This window comes from Cyanistes caeruleus, chromosome 1 (genome assembly GCF_971803275.1).
Source record: "Cyanistes caeruleus chromosome 1, bCyaCae1.hap1.1, whole genome shotgun sequence".
Taxonomy (NCBI): Eukaryota; Metazoa; Chordata; class Aves; order Passeriformes; family Paridae; genus Cyanistes; species Cyanistes caeruleus.
This window is the reverse complement of record NC_141701.1, coordinates 191,772-209,915: the sequence shown is the minus strand read 5'-3', so window position 1 is coordinate 209,915 and position 18,144 is coordinate 191,772. Positions and strand designations below refer to the sequence as shown.

At 54.3% G+C, this 18,144-nt stretch overlaps 1 protein-coding gene across 50 annotated transcripts in view; it reads left to right on the top strand.

Annotated features, from left to right (window-relative positions):
- The window catches only part of SCRIB (scribble planar cell polarity protein), a 98,118-nt gene that overhangs the window by 17,004 nt on the left and 62,970 nt on the right, over positions 1-18,144 (top strand). For 48 of the 50 annotated variants that reach the window (XR_015282212.1, XM_086873376.1, XM_086875025.1 and 45 more), the window contains exons 2-16: positions 707-824; positions 1,017-1,095; positions 3,053-3,142; positions 3,803-3,859; positions 7,236-7,299; positions 8,869-8,943; positions 9,026-9,170; positions 9,489-9,607; positions 10,208-10,407; positions 11,083-11,249; positions 11,803-11,927; positions 13,113-13,238; positions 13,839-14,060; positions 14,544-14,861; positions 17,997-18,059. Coding sequence is in view for 49 of the 50 variants with exons in the window: in XM_086873376.1 (XP_086729502.1) it covers positions 707-824; positions 1,017-1,095; positions 3,053-3,142; positions 3,803-3,859; positions 7,236-7,299; positions 8,869-8,943; positions 9,026-9,170; positions 9,489-9,607; positions 10,208-10,407; positions 11,083-11,249; positions 11,803-11,927; positions 13,113-13,238; positions 13,839-14,060; positions 14,544-14,861; positions 17,997-18,059 (1,968 nt within the window). In the remaining variant the exon portion in view is untranslated. The remainder of the gene's footprint in view (positions 1-706; positions 825-1,016; positions 1,096-3,052; positions 3,143-3,802; positions 3,860-7,235; positions 7,300-8,868; positions 8,944-9,025; positions 9,171-9,488; positions 9,608-10,207; positions 10,408-11,082; positions 11,250-11,802; positions 11,928-13,112; positions 13,239-13,838; positions 14,061-14,543; positions 14,862-17,996; positions 18,060-18,144) is intronic. The other 2 variants (XM_086873091.1, XM_086872588.1) reach the window with 1 other exon arrangement.

Below are 18,144 nucleotides of genomic sequence, written 5' to 3'. Positions count from 1 at the left end.
GCCTGCAATTTGCCACTTGCAGCTGATGCACTTGTGGGAGCCCCAAGGGGTGTTTCAAAAGAGTTGAGTGTTGTGAGGGCCCTTCCAGTCACCATTCCTATGGCTGTGGTGTTTCTTGAAAAGACTTTTTGTGCCTTCTCTAGTTCTGTGTTACTTGGGGCCATGCTGGCAGCTCACCTGTGCCTTTTCCACCTGGCACAAGGGGCACAAACGCTGTCCCTGACGGTGTGGGGACCTGCCACCCATGTCCTGACCAAACATCCTGTGCAGCAGGTGTGTGCAGCAGCAGGGACAGCTCTTTGGGCTGTAGTCTCCTCATGTTTCTCCTTTGCTGGCTCTCCTGGACCTACTCAAGTGTCTGCTGCAAGCTGCTTTAGAGTAACTTCCCTGTGGTGCTGGGCTTCAGAGGTGAACTGTTATTGTGGGAAACAGGGAATGTCTCCTTTGTGTCCTGTGCAGGAGGGAGGAGAGCTGTGGGGTAACAGGTGCTAAATGAATGATGAATCTAAACTCATTTATGCCTTTTTTCTTTGTACCCTCTTCCCTTGTAGCCCTCCATGGGGATTCCGATTGCTGCAGTGACACCCCATGAGGGCTGGGATGGGGTGGTGGGAGCAGGCAGCTGTCTCAGGGGTGGATGGCTTCTCCAGAATTGAGGAGATGGGTCTCCCCAGCAGTGCTGCTGACACTGTCACTCCTGTCACAGCCTTTCTTCAGGCTCCTCAACCTGCGCAAGCTGGGCCTGAGCGACAATGAGATCCAGAGGCTTCCCCCCGAGGTGGCCAACTTCATGCAGCTGGTGGAGCTGGACATCTCCCGCAATGGTAAGGCCAGAGCTGGGCAGGGGCAGGTGGCCAAGCCCTGCAGTGCTCAGGAGAAGCTGTGCCCTTCCTCCTCCATCCCTCAGGGCTCCTCAGCTGTGACAGTGGGCTTCTATTGCCACGTCTCAGGCTGTCAGCACTACCAGCTGTCCCATTTCCTCAAGCATCTTTTGTTCTTTCACCTGTTTTTCCCAGACATTCCAGAAATTCCTGAAAGCATCAAATTCTGCAAATCCCTGGAAATCGCAGACTTCAGTGGGAATCCTCTCTCCAGGTAGGAAGGCATGTGCTACCCATTAGTCCAGCTGAGAAGGAGAACTGGAATTGCACATTTTCCCTGCCTTTCTCTGATCTTCATCTTGTCTCACTGTGAAGCCAAGGCCTGGGATTGCCCTGCCCCTTCCAAAGCTGCAGGTGTCTGCTCTGCAGGCAGGTGGAATGCTTGGTGCTGGGAGGAGCTGCTGTGTGCTCCATCCTCGGGGCCTGTGGCTGCCAATTGTTGTCCTGGTGTCAAGCGTGAGGACTTTTGTCCTCTTGCAGTGAGCTTGTGGCTCCCTCTGCACTGGTCACAAACCAGAATGGATGTGGGCTTCTGCTGCAGAGGAGAAAAAGCCTGCATGCCATCCTCTGCACCCCTTTTGGGGCTCAGAGCCCCTTTTGGGCCCCACTCTCAGCCCTTTTTTGCCCCCTCTTAGCCCCATTTCCACCTCTCTTATTCAGAACTGAGGACAGCCATGCTTTGAACCCTGTGTTTGGTTGTTTCCCCTCTTACCTCAGTGTCCAGAGCTGTGCCCAAGTTGGAATCTCTGACTTGTCTTTCAGTGCTGTGTCTCTGGAACTTTCAATACATGAAGTTGGAATTCAGAGTGGCTCCCCCCTGCCTCGGTGTTCTCAGGCACTGTTGTTTCGCTGCTGGGGTCCCTGCAGGTGCCAGCCTGGCCCCAGGTGTCCACTTCCCTTTGTGCTCAGGGCAGGTGCTGTCCAGCTTTGGGGCACATTTCATTCTGCTCCCTCTCCTGGTCCCGGGCACTGCTGGAGTGGGACAAGCTTCTCTGTTGGTGACAGTCCTGTACCACAGGAATGACCAGCACTTCAGGTGTTGTTTGTCAGAGCTTTTGTGGCTCAGGGTTCAGATGAGTGTCTTGCTTTGAAAAGACAGGTGTCTGCTAAGGAAGGCAGGAGCCTCCCCTGAAATGGAAAAATGTGAACCCCACCCCCAAATTATTATAATGTTGAAATCAAGGGGCTCTCAGGCAAAGATATGGGAATAGGAATAACAGTTCTTTACTAGGAAAATTAAAACAAATGTGCAGTAGTACAAAAAAAGCCACTGTCAGAGTCAGAATCCACCTTGACACCCTGTTGGGCAGGGTGTTGGGAGCAGTCCATTAAATGGTGGCTGCAGTCCTGGAGTGACAGACGTGGTTCTGTTGAAGCAGTGATCCCATAGAAAGGGTGCAGTTTTCCTGTGAAGGTCCAGTGGTGGTGTAGATGGGTCTGGTCTCTCCTCTGGGATCCAGTGGAGAAAGGCTGGCCGCAGTTTTCCAAGGCTCAGATTATATCCAGGCAGGAATGCTGGGCTCCTCCCCCTGGCTGGAGCATCTCACCATGGGATGATGGCATTTTATCAGTCCTGCAGTGACACTCAATTGGCCCATTAGCACAAGCTATGCCCCTGGAGGGAGGATGGGTCCTGGAAGAGATAAAGAACACTGCCACACCTGGTTTTAACAGCTGGTAATAGAATATTGGTTACATCTTGCACTGCAAGAAAGTAAGTTGGGAGGGTTTATGAGCTTCCTGTGGAAGCAGAATTTCCTCTTTCAGGGTTTTTCCCTATTCTGTCACACCTTGGGTCTGTTGTGATGGTGCTTCCTGGGGAATGCTGCAGTGTCATCTGCAGAGATATCCTTGCACTTGGAATGCTTGGGAGCCCTCCTTTCCTCCAAGTGTCAGTGGTCCCATGGCATGGTTCAGGCTGGGATTTGTGCTCAAGTCCTGCAGAGCTGAGTGTGCACACCTGGACAGGTAATGTCTGGTGCAACAAGGGCGTTTTGTGGTCTTGGCAGCAGAACTTGTCCTGGATCAGCAGCCAGGGTTAGTGATGGTTCCTGCTCTTCTCCTTCCCACATGTTGATGCCAATTGGGATGAGATTGGCAGGATTTAAGTATTTTGTGGGATTCCATGCTTTGCACACAGGATTAATGGAGTTTTGTTCATGTTCTCACAGGCTCCCTGAGGGCTTCACCCAGCTCCGAAGCCTGGGCCACTTGGCCTTGAACGATGTGTCCCTGCAGAGCCTCCCCACTGACATTGGGAAGTGAGTATGGCCCTGTTCTGGCAGGGGCTGGGCTGGGACACCTGGCAGGTGGGATGAGGACAGTGGCAGGGCCTGGAGGGGCAAACCAGGCGCAGCTTTGCCCTGGTGCTGACCGTGCTGTGTGAGCACTTCCGAGCCTTGGTTTGTTAAGAGACCTTCCTACAGAGGTTTCTGTCCTGGTCCCAGCTGCTTCGCCTGCTGTGGTTGGTGGCACAGCAAGGATTGATCCAGCCTTCTCAAATCCTGTCTCTCCCTGTGTTCTGAGTGCCCATTTGGCCCTTTCCTGGCAGGTGTGGGCTGCCTGATGATGTTTGATTCAGATTTATGCTGCTGGCCTCATGGGGTGCCGTGCTCTCCCATGGGGTTTGGTTTTCCACATGAGGGATTTGACCTCTTTGGGCAGAGTCCTGTGGTGACAGCCTGTTCCTTGTCCTGAGTGTGGGCACAGTGTTGTTCCTGGTGGCTGCAGCAAGCACTCACATCCACCAAAGCCGTTTACATCCGTGCTGTTTCTGTTCCCCCATCTCCATCCACGTGTGCACGTTCACGCATTGCACAGGACATGAGGGGTGGTTCCAAGGGAAGGGAGATGAACAGCTCCTTTTATCCCTGAAGCCCTATCCAGTGAACCTGGCTTTCTTGCTCCCTTTTCTCTTGCAGTTTGGCAAACCTGGTGACTTTGGAGCTACGTGAGAACCTGCTAAAGACTCTCCCCACGTGAGTGTCTGTCTGGGGGCTGTAGAATTCTCCTGCCTGGTCCTTCTTGCTGCTTCCTCAGGGACCGGTGCAGGCACCATCACTTGGCTGGGGAGGGCTCAGGCTGGGCATAAATAGGCTGCATCTTGCTGAATTTCCATAAACTGGGGCGAGGAGGGAGAGGATGGTGCAGGGCTGGAGAACAGCAGAGGATGTTTGGAGCCTGTTCTCAGCCTGTGTAAGGATTGATTTAGAATAGACAGAGTTCCCAAAAAGTGCTGCTGGAAATAGTGAGAACCATTTCCCCTGAAGAGGTGGAGCAGACAATGGATTCTTTTGGAAAGAAAGAGAGAACTGTGGATGGGGATGTAGGAGGAGCTCTGTGCACACTGAGGTTCAGGATTTGAAGAGCAGCAGGGTACAGCTGAAGGTTCCATTTTGCTTCTGACATCTGCTCTGTTGGATATCCCTCCTGGTTGTTCTGGGTGGGATAACTGCCTTCCTAAGCCAGCAAGGGGGAAGAGGTAAGTGTTGTTCCACGTCCTGGAGCTAGGGATAGGGATGAGTTCCTGGCAGGGAACATGATTGCTGGAGGAAATGCTCTCAGCTGGATGGATGTGGAGAGCTGTCCAGTTGCTACTTCAGTCTTTGCTTTGGCCCATCAGAGTTTGTTGAGTTTTCTACCCTCCATCAGCTCTGTCAGCTTGTTTCCTGCCTGCCTATGCATCCCACTGATTATTCCCCCAGCTTTCCTTGGGTGCCATTGGAAGGGATTCTGCCCAACTCCTTTTTGAGCAGCAGTTGTTCAGGGGCCACATGAAGTCCTCAGTGAGGGTGTGATGTGTGCAGCTGTTGTCACCTGTCCTCAGAGCTCTCCTACTGTTCCTGGCAGGAGCTCAGTTTGTCTGCTGGCACCAGTTAGAGCCCGTGGAAGCAGGGATCAGAATCACACCATCACCCTGCCCAGCGCCCATCAGCAGATCTGCTCTGCACACCAGTGACCCTGTGACAGAGCCGTGACAGGAGGGGGCAGCTGAGATGGTCCCCTGTGGAGTATCACCAGTGTGAGAGTTAGAGCCTCTTGTCACAGAACCCCAGGATGGTTTGGGTTGGAAGGGACCTTAAAACTCATCGTGTTGCAGCCCAGTGCCTCGGGCAGGGACACCTTCCACTAGACCAGGTTGCTCCAAGCCTCTTCTAGCTTGGCCTTGAGCTCTCATTCTGGGCTGAGAACTGGCGAGCAGGAGGAGTTTGTGTCCTGGTGTTGGGCTGCTCTTCTGCCTGTTCCTGTCCTGGGTGTTCATACAGGCAGCTGCCACAGCTGCACCACGTCAGCAAGGAGGTGCAATAGCTTCACCCAGGGCTGGGCTCCCACACTGCAGTGAAGATAATCCCAGCAGCTTTTGGCCATCTCGGGACCATGGAGTCTCTGGAGTCTGGAGAATTCAGTCTGTGACCACACCCCTGGGTTTTCCTGGAGATCTCTCTTGCCCACTGTTGCCATGTTGCCCTTTGGTAGATCTGGGTGCCATCCAGCAGGATACTTGTAGTGGGCCATGAGGTTTTGGTGTTTTTCACTGGAAGGTTAATCCAGACTTAATTCATCCTGTAATGCAAATTCAGCTTTTTTTTTTCATCTTTCCCCAATCCCCCAAATTCTATTTTGGGATGATTTCCAAAAGTAGGATGTGGATCTTGAAGGCCAAGGTAATTCTGAGCAGATGTATCAGTCAAATACAAGATGGCAGGCGATGGCCAAAATCATTTCAGTGGTGCTGGGGGGTTCTCTGCCTCAGGCTCTGGTACTTTGGCTGTAAGAGCAGCTCTCAGTGAGATCAGGTGACCTTGCCAAAGAGAACAACTTGAGCAAAAAATGGCTGTTGCTTTGTTGCCAGGGTTCCTGAGCCCAGTGGATAGGTGGGCTTCAACGCTGAGAATTTGGGGCAGAATAATGCATCAGTGTCCTTTTGGTATTTTTCTGCTGTAAAGCTTCTTGAAAGATCCAGCTTGCAGTGACTTCTGTTTGCCAAGATTCCATTTCATTGGTCAGTCTCCTGATACTGACCGAGTTCTGGAAGGTTCAGCTTGTCCAGCTGGTGATCACCCCTCGTTTCTCCCACGCAGATGGGAGGCAGCCAGGGGCTTGGGAGGGGCAGCTCTCGTGTGCTCTTATGGAATAGGGGAGGTTGATCTATACTGAGACCTTTTGCTAGATGGCATCAATGTGGATTCCACAGCTCACTTGTTCCTGTTTTGGGAATTCAAGCTGTGAAAGTGCAAAGAAACAGTCAAGGCTGCATCACCTTCAGAGGAGTTAGAGTTGACATATATTCATGGTGAAGGAGTGCTGTGCAAGAGGATCCTTTGGATGAAACTGCTGATAAAGCTTTGCTGGAATTTATCTCAAAATCCACCACTGCATGCAATAGGAAATTAATTTTCCTGCATAAACCAGATGTTTTTACAGCCTGGCCCAGGGAAGACAGCTCCCTCTTATTGCAGCTCCCAACAGCCTTGGTAGGGGTGGCCCTCAGAGGCAGACCTGTTTCCAGAGAAATGTGGGGGTTTCTCTACTGGAACGGTTCCTGAAGAAGAGAATAAAGCTGTTCCCTGCTAGGGAAGTGGGCAGGGCTGGCCCCTGGAACACGGTGAGGGGCAGCAGTCCTCTGGGGAGGTGGAGCTGTGGTTGATGGGTTAGACTCAGGTGTGAGGACAAACGAGCACCTGGAACATGTCCTGAGAACCCAGCCCTGGGTTTGTGGGACTGCAGGCCTTGTCCACCCCCAGGTGTGGTGGATGGGGAGCTTGGGGCACATCCATGGGCTGCAGGTCCTGTGCAGTGTCTTCATCGTGAGCTTCTGTCTGTACGCGGTCACCTCACCTGAGACATCAGGCCACTGCTGTCTTCCCTTCCTCTCCAGCAGCATGAGCATCCTGTCTGGGGAAACAGGCTGCTGAGTTTGTCATTGCTCCCTGTCCCTGCAGCTGTGCTCCCCCTGCCCCCCAGCCGTGTCCTGTCCTCTGCTGTTGCCTGTCAGTCCAGCCCAGGTCCCTGCCCTTGCTGCGCAGCAGGCAGCGACGTGAGGTGTGGCTGGTCATCTGTGATGGTTTTAATCAAAGGGTATGTTGTGGTGGGAGGGGGAGAAGGCAAACTGGTGCCAGTGGAACCGGGACTGCTGGTGCCTCTGAGCCCAATTCCCTGGGGCGAACGGTCTGGCTTGGGGAAGGGACCAGCTCTACAAACGGTTGGGCTCAGAGGGACCGTGAGAAAGGTCAGGATTGCCCCACCTGCTTTAGGAGTTACTAGAGACCATGTGATTTATGCAATGTGTGTCCCAGATGCTAACCTTCCGCTCTTTATTTCTTGTTTTATCTCTCTGTCCCCTGTGCCTTGCAGTTCACTCTCCTTCCTTGTCAAATTAGAGCAGTTGGATCTCGGTGGCAATGACCTGGAAGTACTGGTAGGTGAGGGCTGGTGGGGAGGGATTTGGGTGGTTGGCAGGGGCAGATCCTGCACCTTGGTGCAGGCAAGTGCATTTCCACCTAAAATGCAAAGAAATAGACCCTCAGGTTATTTGGGGAGATTCTGATCTGCCCAGCATGGCCCAGTCATCATTCCCAGATAAATTTTCTCTTCGTGTGTCAGCCCTTATGTCTTGTGTCCTGCTGGCCTCTCACACTGCCTGCTCTGTCCTTCCCAGGCTCTGGGATGGTAATTCTTCCTGTCTGGCTGCCAAGGATCTTTCCTTTCCAGCAAGACTCTGGTGCTTCCCTTCTCTGTCCTGCACTGCCCCCAGCTGTTTTTCTTCTCCTCCAGCTTCCTGCCTTTCTCCTTTCTGTTCTGATTTCTGCCCCACAGAGTGCTGGGCCATTCCATGTGGTCCATGGCAATGAGGGTAGCCCAGTGTGGGGGCTCTCTCCATGGAGGGCCCAGCACGTGCTGAGCAAGGGCACAGTGTCTGAATTCAGGTTATCTGGGCTTTTGGGGACACCCCGTGATGTTCTGTAAATTTGTGGCTGTGGATTAAGCTATTACTGGATCTTTCTTACTCTTTGTGTTCTGGAATGGGTTTTGGCAGAAAAAGTTTGGCGTCTAAGTTGGGAGGAAAAGGGGTTGATGCAGCTTAGCTGTGCACAGGCTGAACTCACCTGTGAGAACAGGTGTGTGACACTTGAGCCATGCTCCAGTGAAGCAAAGGCCAAACCCAAATGCTGATTGCTTGGGGGGGTTGTGGCATGTGAATGTGTGTCTGTCACGGCTGGTGGTGCCACTGGGTCTTGCTGAGTTGGCCAGTGGTACCCAGATGTTTATTTTCATGTCTGAGAGGAAGAAGTTGCATTTCTTCTGTAAGGCCAGAATTTCCAACCTGCTAGAATAATGGAATTATTTAGGTTAGAAAAGCCATCTGAGACCCACTGAATTCAACCACTCTCCCAACATTCCCAAGGCCACCCCTCACCCGTGTCCCCAAGTGCCACACACAGCTGTTGAGTCGCCCCAGGGGTGGGGACTCCACCTCTGCCCAGCTGTGCCGGGGCTGGACAGCCCTTTCTGGAAAAAGATTTTCCCAGTATCCAAAGTAAACCTTCCGTGGCACAGCTGGAGACCATTTGCCTTTGTCCTGCCCCTAGTTCCCTGAGAGCAGAGCCTGACCCCACCTGGCTCCATCTTCCTGTCAGGGAGTGACATAAAGCAAGATCTTCCCTCTCTCCCAGCTCCCTCAGCTGCCCTCCATCAGAGCTGTGCTGCAGGTTCAGTTCTTGCCTTGCCTGCTGACACAGTCACAGTGTGTCAGTACAATAGTGTTTTCATCTGTGTTTCCCACTGGAGCTGCTGCAACCAGTGGGCCATCCCAGACATTCCCAGACACGGTGCTGCTCTCTGGTAATGATCCGTGGATGGTTCTGGCAGGGCTGAGAGGCAGAGCAGTGCCTGGCTGTGCAGAGAGTGGTGCTATTTGCAGTATCCTGGAGCAGCTTCTCCCTGTCCCTGGAAGGGACCGGTGTCAGCTCTGTCCTGTCTCCTACAGCCGGACACTCTGGGCGCGCTCCCAAACCTGCGCGAGCTCTGGCTGGACCGGAACCAGCTCTCGGCCCTGCCACCGGTGAGTGTCTGCTCAGCACCCACCCTGCCCTCTGCCCCTGCCCCAGCTGCTCCCTGAGCCCTGGCTCTCCTCTCTGATCCAGGAGCTGGGCAACCTCCGCCGCCTGGTCTGTCTGGACGTGTCTGAGAACAAGCTGGAGCAGTTGCCCAACGAGGTCAGTGGGCTGGTGGCACTGACGGACTTGCTGCTGTCACAGAACCTGCTGGAATGCATTCCAGATGGGATTGGTGAGTATTGTCACCACTGCAGGACTCCTGGAGGAGCTCCAGGAAAGAGTGTCTGTGGCAGGGAATGAGGGATTGGTGGACATGGGCACAGTCATCGAGAGCAGAAGCAGTGGGTGGTGCAGATGAACAGAACTCTGCAGAGAGTTCAGGGGCTTCATCTGCATCAGGCGTGTGAGGCCTGTGAACAGGCCTGGTGGGAGGAAAGGCAGAGCCTGCGTGGTTGGGTTGTGTGATCCTTGATGGGATCACGGCCAGGTGAGTGTACAGCAGCATCCTTCTCTCTGGCACAGCTCACACCTAACTTGTCACCCTGGACAGGTCAGCTGAAGCAGCTCTCCATCCTCAAGGTGGACCAGAACCGGCTGACAGACATGACAGAATCGATTGGGGACTGTGAAAACCTGTCAGAGCTCATCCTGACTGAGAACATGCTGACGGTGAGAACACAGCAGCCGCCTGTCTCTGCCATGCTGTTCACTGCAGCCAGCTGCAGGGTCCCCTCCCCATCTTCTGCCCTCCAGGCTAAATTCCTGGGCACGCTCCAGCTGCTTCTGTACACTTTCACCACGTTCATTGATGTTTGGAAGCTGCTTTCTCTCACTGATTTTTTTCCCCTGAAACATTCTGGGGGGTAGCAGGGATGCTGGGATTGTCCATCCCAAAGACCATCCTGGCTGACAGGTGCAAGACCGTGTCCCAGGCTGCGTTGGTGAGAGGTTTGGGTTATGACTGAAAATGGCCCTGCTCTAAACTGCCTGGTGATTTGACTGGTTAAACTGAAAGACTGGGAATGAGCAGATAAACAGAAGGGAAGTCTGACCAGCAGTGGTTGGAGTGTGCTGTGCTGTGTTGAGGAGAACAGTTGGCATGGGTCGGTCTGTGAGCTTGAGGGAAAACCTGTCCCAAAGATGCCCCACGAACGTTCTCCCAAATGCATCTGTTGGGACAGAAGGCAGCTTGTTCCCCAGACAGAGGGCTTTGTGCCTTTACTTGTGCTGGCCTTTCCTCTTGCAACCACTGACTTGGCTCCTTCCCAGGCCTTGCCCAAGTCCCTGGGCAAGCTGGCCAAGCTGACGAACCTGAACGTGGACCGGAACCGGCTGACGGCGCTGCCAGCAGAGATTGGGGGCTGTGCCAACCTCAGTGTCCTGTCTCTGCGGGACAACCGCCTGGCCCTGCTGCCCCCTGAGCTGGCCAACACCACGGAGCTCCACGTCCTGGATGTGGCTGGGAACAGGTGAGTGGCAGGAAGGTGAACAGGCTGGGAGGCAGATGCTGAGCCTTTGTGGATCCCAGGATCCACGGTGTGGAAAAGCCCAGGCTGGCTGCTGAGGGCTTGGGCTTTGCCTATGAACCCCTTCTCTGTCACCTAAACACAGGGTAGAGGTCAGGCACAAGTGTGAGGGCATTTTATCATGTGTGAAATAGAGATCAGGGGAAGTCCCTGTCACTGGCTTCCTTTCCTTCCTGCAGATTTTGTGGGTTTGTGTCATTAGTCCTCAGGGGGTCGGTGCCAAAGCCTCCTTCCTGGTGTGCAGGCAGCTGTTCTGAAGGGTCCTGTGGTTCTGTTCACTGGGGTTGGGACTTCTGGGAGCAGCTGGACGCTGACCAGAGGTTCTGCAGGGAACATTCTATACACTGGTCTGTGAGAGTATTGGTTTACTCTGTTAGAGTATTGGTTTTCTGTTTCTAAACCCCTCCACATGGTTGGAGGGAGTTGTCCTCTGGTGAGGATGGGGTAGTGGAGCCCAGTCCACAGCCATGGACAAAATCAGCTGTTGCAGAGGGCAGGACTGGGATCCACAACACTCTGGCTCTGTTCCTCTCTGTTCAGCTGGGGCAGTCTGGAGCTGTGGGGAGGCTCCTTCCTGGCTAGGTAAATGTAACATGCAGTTGCTCTTCTCTTTTGCAGGCTGCAGAACTTGCCCTTTGCTTTGACAAATCTTAATCTGAAAGCCCTGTGGCTGGCAGAAAACCAGTCCCAGCCTATGCTGAAATTCCAGACCGAGGATGATGAAAAGACAGGAGAAAAGGTTCTTACTTGCTACCTGCTGCCCCAGCAGCCCTCTCCCAGCCTGGGTAAGAATCTGTATCACAAGTGCTGGCTGCAGAGCCTTGTGCTCTGGAGGGGGCTGAAGCCTTGAACCTTCTCTGCTGGGTTGGACTGTCCCTTGCTGTGACTCCTGTAGCAGATCTGGGCTCTTGTATCCCTGGGACATCCTTCCCAGGCAGTGATGGTTAAATTGAGGAATTGCTTTCTGCCAGGTGATAAGGCCCTGCAGCCTCATCTTTGATTGTTCTGCTTGGATCTACTGACCAAGATAGTTGGATAATAATTTTCATTATCCTGTCAGCATGGTATTCCTGCCTTAATTCTATTTTTTTCTGCACTTCTTGGGTAAGGACCGCTCGAGCTGAAGCAGCAGATGCTTCCCTGGAGGCTGCTGTAGGTCTGGTGGGAGGCGTGCAGAAGGTGGCAGGATGTTGAGGCCACAGTCTTTGTCCTCAAGGGCTCTGATGCCATGGGCAGATACAACAGAAATGCCCTAATGGGATAAGAACTCACTTCCATCTCAGTCTGCAACCCTGCTCTTCCCAGAACGAGCTCCCACTGTGTTCTCCTTCTCCCCAGAGAACCTCCTGCAGAACAGCGTGGATGAGAGCTGGACAGACACCAACTTGAACAGAGTCAGCGTGATCCAGTTCCTGGATGAGCCCAAAGGAGATGATGATGAGGAGTCTGGAGCTGAAAGACGAGTAAGAAATTCCTGGTGGCTTTTTGGCTCCCTGTGGAAGCACAGGGACAAGCTAAGCTTTCCAAAGGTGGGGAGCCACTGGGTGAGGCTGCTGCAGACATGTGCAAAGTCTGTGTTTCCAGAGTCTGAAGGCCATTTGGTGCCCTGGGGACCCAAGCAGTAGTGAAAGGGAACGAATTCCCTGGGAGCCAAGGTGCAGAGTCGTATTTTGAGGCTCTCCTATGGGACTGGAGTGCCCAGGGAGCACTCAAAACGTCCAGAGGTCCAGTAGAGTACTGTCATGATTGGGTTTTAGCTCACCTCCACGTGGGGAAAGGCTGCCCTGCCAAACCCAGGCCATCCCATCCCTCCAAGCATGGAGGCAGTGCAGTGTCCTGTAGGAAAAGTACTAAACACTGTCGGCAGCCTCAAAACCTGCAAGAGATTGTTGTGCTTCCAGTGCAGATGCAAAGGCCAGGACAGAAGTTTCCAGCAAGTGCTCCGAGGGTTTCAGTCTCTTGCAGGACTTTATTCCTTTCTACTTTATGGAAAGCCATCCTTGAAATCTGAATCCTTCTAATGAATGGTGTTTGCAGCCATCCTAGCAGTGTGTGTGTGCTGCTGGCATTGGGAGGTTTGGGGTTTTTTTGAATATTTTTTAAACGTTGTTATTAGTTTAAGACTGCTGGTTATCTTGACTCTCTACCTGGGATGGAAATCACTAAGCAGCACCAATTCTGGTGCTTTTGGGCTTGGCAGACCTGTTAAGTCCAGAGGAATTAGGAAGATACCCCAAGATTTCTCACCTGTGTTCTGGAGGAGTTTCTGTCTCGATAGTTTTTCATTCACTAAGCCTGATACACCACTTTAAACTTCCCAATTCTGTCATTCTTCCTGAAGCCACTGTCAGCTGGGGAGCAGGATGGTGTCCAGAGAGCCAATTCTGTCATTCTTCCTGAAGCCACTGTCAGCTGGAGAGCAGGATGGTGTCCAGAGAGCTGTCAGGGTTCCCTTTCTCTGTCCTTTCACCTTCCCAGCTGCAGGCTGTGTAAGGCCTGGGGCAGACCAGCAGCAGGATGTGTTGGTCTCGTCCCCTGTGGCTCTGGCTCTCTGATAAGGGTGTCAGTTGCCTGCAGAGGTTCATTCCCGTGGCCTGGCATGTGCTGCCAGGGCTGGAATCCCCTTCCTGAGGGTTTCACTTTGCCAGGGCCTGCAGCGCCGAGCCACCCCTCACCCCAGCGAGCTGAAGGTGATGAAGAAGGTGATTGAAGTCCGGCGCAATGAGGTGAACGCTGCGAAGGCTGATGCCAACCCCAAATCTCCCAACTCAGAAGTGAGTGCTGGGGATGGATAATCACAGAGAACGTGGGATCATGGAATGGTTTGGGTTGGAAGAAATCTTACACACCATCCAGTTCCACCTCCATGCCATGGGCAGAGACATTTCCACTGGGAACATGTAGCATATGTGGGAAATGGGGAGGTGGAGAGGATTGAGTTTGGGGAAAGATTGGGAGGGACTGAGAATGGATTGCCTGGGAAGGTTGGGAATCTGCCTTGAGGTGTCATGGGGGCCTGTGAAATAGAGCAGGAGACAGAGAGCAGTGTAAGGGGAACCGTGTGTGTCGGTACCAGGTTTGTCACAGCACAGGGAGGAGAAGGGAAGGATCTGATATTCCCAGTAAAGAGTGATGGGAACAGAGCGCTTGGAGGAGGCACCTTGCTGCCCCGGTGGGAGCTGAGAATAAATGCCTGCTCAGGAGGTGGAGCAGGGTGGACCCAGGTCCCATGGAGAGAGCTCAGGAGGGGAAGCTGTGGGCAGGCTGGGGAGGAGCTGGTTCTGCTGGTGCTGCGTCATTCACAGCTCCCAGCAGTCACTGCACGCTCCGTCCGCTGCTCTGTTCCGTGCTGACCATCACAACCCTGTTCTCAGGAGAAGAGGCTGAGTGCCACTTCAAATCGCAGCGAGGACTCTCACCTGTCCACCAGCACCGCCTCTGTGGACTGCAGGGCAGAGGAGAGGGAGCGGGGCTGGCCCAACGGGCAGCTGCCTGACCTGCGGGAGCTGGAGAAGGAGGTGAAGCCCAGAGCGGAAGAGGAGCGCAAGGAAGCTGCTGACCAGGAGGAGGAAGATGTGGAAGTGGAATACAATGAGGTAGGAGCCTGGGAACTGCAGCAGGGTCATGAGAAAGAGTGAAAGGACCTGGAATTTTTAGGGGAAGTGGGAAGTAGGTGTACAGGTAAATGGATGTGGGATTTGGGCATCACTGGAGGCAGATCCAGCCTGTGGAAGGCGGTGCAAGCAGAGACCAAGGCAGCTTTTGGGAGCTGCACACGAGCTGGGTGGACTGGACAGTGGGGGAGCCAGGCAGGCTGAGGGAGAGCTGGGGTGACCGTGAGAGGTTTGAATGGCCTCCATCCCTGGACATGACAGGAGCATGTCCGGGGGAAGGCATGGCTATGGAAAAAGGCAAGGATGGGGAAGTGGTGATCCATTCCTGCATTTTCCTGAGCACACAGGCGGTGACACTGGCTCTGCCTGTGCCGGGAGAGGGGTCACAGGGCCAGCAGGTTCTTCTGTGCTGCCACCCCTCTGTTCCATGGGGCTGATGGCATGTCTGGGGCTCTGCTGTCACAGCCTTCTGTACACTTCGCGGAGGACACGCTGATCCGGAGTGAGGACGAGGATGAGGATGAAGAGCGACCGTTCCCAGTAGAGAAGCAGAGGCTTATCCGCAAGGACACTCCCCATTATAAGAAACACTTCAAGATCACTAAACTGCCCAAGCCAGAGGCAGTGGTGGCACTTCTGCAGGGGCTGAACAGTGATGGGGTCCCCAAAGAGGAAGAGGAGTTGGGAGGCTGCAATAATAACACAGAGCCCAGGGATCAGGAGGAAGCTTGGGATGAGGATGACAGAAAGAATGGAGCTTTGTCTGCTCAGCCATCCGTGAAGGTAAGGTTTTGTGGGGAGGGGGAAGTCAGAGGGACGCAGACCTGCCCTCTGCTCCTGTGGCCGAGCAGCCAGGTTGATGTGGTACTGATGAAACCACTGGCAAGAGGCTGCAGCACTGGGGGATGTGCTGAGGGTGGGAGAGCTGAAGGGCACTGGGGGCTCAGAGGGTTGTCAAAGAGCTGTGCTGTGTTGCTGTGTCTGACACTTCGGCTGTACCCAGGTCCTTGCACCATCCCCATTCCATGTGCTGTTCCTTGTGCTGCAGGGACAGGTCTCTGTCTCTTCACTGCTGGGTTCTGCTGCTCCTTCCAGCCTCCTCCTCACTTGCTGGTTGTTGCTGCTGGTTCCCAGGAGGATGAGCTTTATCCCTGTGTGGATTCAATCTTAGACTGGCATTTGGGCCACTGACACTTGTTGGCACAGTGCTTCCTGGAGCATTGAAGTGCAGCCAGGAGTGGGCCCTTCCCTGTGCTCCCACCCAGACACAGCCTGATGGAGGGTTCACGGGGATTTAGGGGAGCCCATGCTCTGAAGTTTTGGCCTTACTGGTTATACTGGGGCTTAAGAGATAAGGGGTCCCTGGCTCTCTTCAGCTGAACCACCACGTTTGGTTTGGGACACACAGGAGTTCCTGCTTGAGGAGGTTCCTCACAATGGAAAGGGAATACGTGAATGAGGGACACTTCATGAGACCAGCCCAATTCTCACCCGAGCTGGTTTGGAGCTTTTGAGTTGTATTTGGTGGGCATAGGCCAGGATGTGGCTGAGTCTCCATCGCAGTCTGACATCAGCAAATCTCAGGGGTGAGATGTGGGTCTCTGGTTGTGGAAGGTGCCGGAGTCAGATCTGTTTCTGCTGTAACTGCACATGCTCCAGGGTACCAGGATCACCCCTGTCCCTCCTGGAGCTCAGGTTGCCCAGGGAAAGGTCCTTTCCCTCACTTGGCTGTGGAGCCTGTCCCTCAGTGGATGCTTGCCTTGCTCTGTTTGAGCCGATGCAGAAGGGATATTTGAAGTCCCCTTCATCCAAGACCTATCATAATTGGGAATGCCCTCACTCAAAAAGGTTCTTTTATCTGGAGACTCAGAGCTGAGGAGACACTGACCCCCTGGCAGAGCCTGTGATGCCTGCTCAGGAGTAGGGGAGCTGTCAGAATTTATCCTGGCTGGCAGCTGAGCCCCCTGCTTGGGACTCAGTTGTCCTTTCTGTGGGGCAGGTTGGATGCCTGCTCCATGGCAGGAGGTTCATTAGCTGCCTTCTGAGCTGAGCAGGAGTGGGGATGGAGGGAGCAGTGTCCCTATGTAGGGAGTGCAAGGGGTGCACTGAAGGACAGGCTGTGCAGGAGGCTGAATCCTAAAATCACAGGGTTTTGTTGCAAGGAAAATTTGCTTTCAGAAGAAATCCTGAGGTTTCCTGTGCTTGAGAGCAGGATGTACTCTTTCACCAGAGAAGAGGATTGTGCAGTTGTGTTTGAGACTGCTCGTTCCTGTGCAGCAGCTTGTGGCACCACAGGCTCCTTGGTGCTTTCTCCTGTGTTTAACCCTTCCTCTTCCTGGAGTGACTTGGGGTGGAGAAGATGAGGTCAGCTAGTGCTGGACAGCTCAGGGGCCAGGGCCTCAGGGTGCCAGCATGAACTAAACCTGGCCTTAGGGGTTCTCCTTGGCAGGAGTGTGCTGGCCCTTGGCACTCGGGGAGGCCACGAGCAGCCCTGGCACTGCAGAGGTGCTGAGCAGGCGAGGGGGCAGCTCTGCTGCTCTGGAGCTGTGGTGTCAGTGGGCTCAGCTGCAGAGCTGTGGGGTCAGGAGTGACTCTGGGAGCTGTGGGGTCAGGAGTGACTCTGGGAGCTGTGGGGGTCAGGAATGACTCTGGGAGCTGTGGGGGTCAGGAGTGTCTCCAGGAGCTCCTGAGGTCAGCAGTGTCTCTGGGAGCTCTGGAGGTCAGCAGTGTCTCCAGGAGCTCTGGAGGTCAGGAATAATGTCTGCAGGAGCTCCTGAGGTCAGCAGTGTCTCCAGGAGCTCCTGAGGTCAGCAGTGTCTCTGGGAGCTGGATCAGCCTCAGAGCTCTGGAGGTCAGGAATGTTTCCAGGAGCTCTGGAGGTCAGCAGTGTCTCTGGGAGCTCCTGAGGTCAGCAGTGTCTCTGGGAGCTCCTGAGGTCAGCAGTGTCTGCAGGAGCTCCTGAGGTCAGCAGTGTCTCCAGGAGCTCCTGAGGTCAGCAGTGTCTCCAGGAGCTCCTGAGGTCAGGAGTGTCTCTGGGAGCTCTGGAGGTCAGCAGTGTCTCCAGGAGCTCCTGAGGTCAGCAGTGTCTCCGGGAGCTGGATCAGCCCCAGTGCTCTGGAGGTCAGGAATAATGTCTGCAGGAGCTGTGGAGGTCAGCAGTGTCTCCAGGAGCTCCTGAGGTCAGGAATGTCTCCAGGAGCTCCTGAGGTCAGCAGTGTCTCTGGGAGCTCCTGAGGTCAGCAGTGTCTCTGGGAGCTCTGGAGGTCAGGAATGTCTCCAGGAGCTCCTGAGGTCAGCAGTGTCTCTGGGAGCTCCTGAGGTCAGCAGTGTCTCCAGGAGCTCTGGAGGTCAGCAGTGTCTCCAGGAGCTCTGGAGGTCAGCAGTGTCTCTGGGAGCTCTGGAGGTCAGGAATGTTTCCAGGAGCTCTGGAGGTCAGGAATGTTTCCAGGAGCTCCTGAGGTCAGCAGTGTCTCCGGGAGCTCCTGAGGTCAGCAGTGTCTCTGGGAGCTCTGGAGGTCAGGAATGTTTCCAGGAGCTCCTGAGGTCAGCAGTGTCTCCAGGAGCTCCTGAGGTCAGCAGTGTCTCTGGGAGCTGGATCAGCCCCAGTGCTCTGGAGGTCAGCAGTGTCTCCAGGAGCTCTGGAGGTCAGGAATGTCTCCGGGAGCTCCTGAGGTCAGCAGTGTCTCCAGGAGCTCCTGAGGTCAGCAGTGTCTCTGGGAGCTCCTGAGGTCAGCAGTGTCTCCAGGAGCTCTGGAGGTCAGGAATGTCTCCAGGAGCTCCTGAGGTCAGCAGTGTCTCCGGGAGCTGGATCAGCTCCGCGTGGCGTGCGTGTGTTGGGTGGTGGTGGTGGTCGTGGTGGCGGGTTTGGTTGATGCTCCACTAATCCGCATGCCTCTTTGCTGGTTCCTGTCCTAACAGGGGGTGTCGTTTGATCAAGCCAATAATCTGCTGATTGAACCTGCTCGCATTGAGGAGGAAGAGGTCTGTACCACTCCTACTGTTCTCTCTCTGCCAAAAATCATCCAGCCTGCTTGATTTGCTTCCCAGCCTCACCCATTGTTGTAGG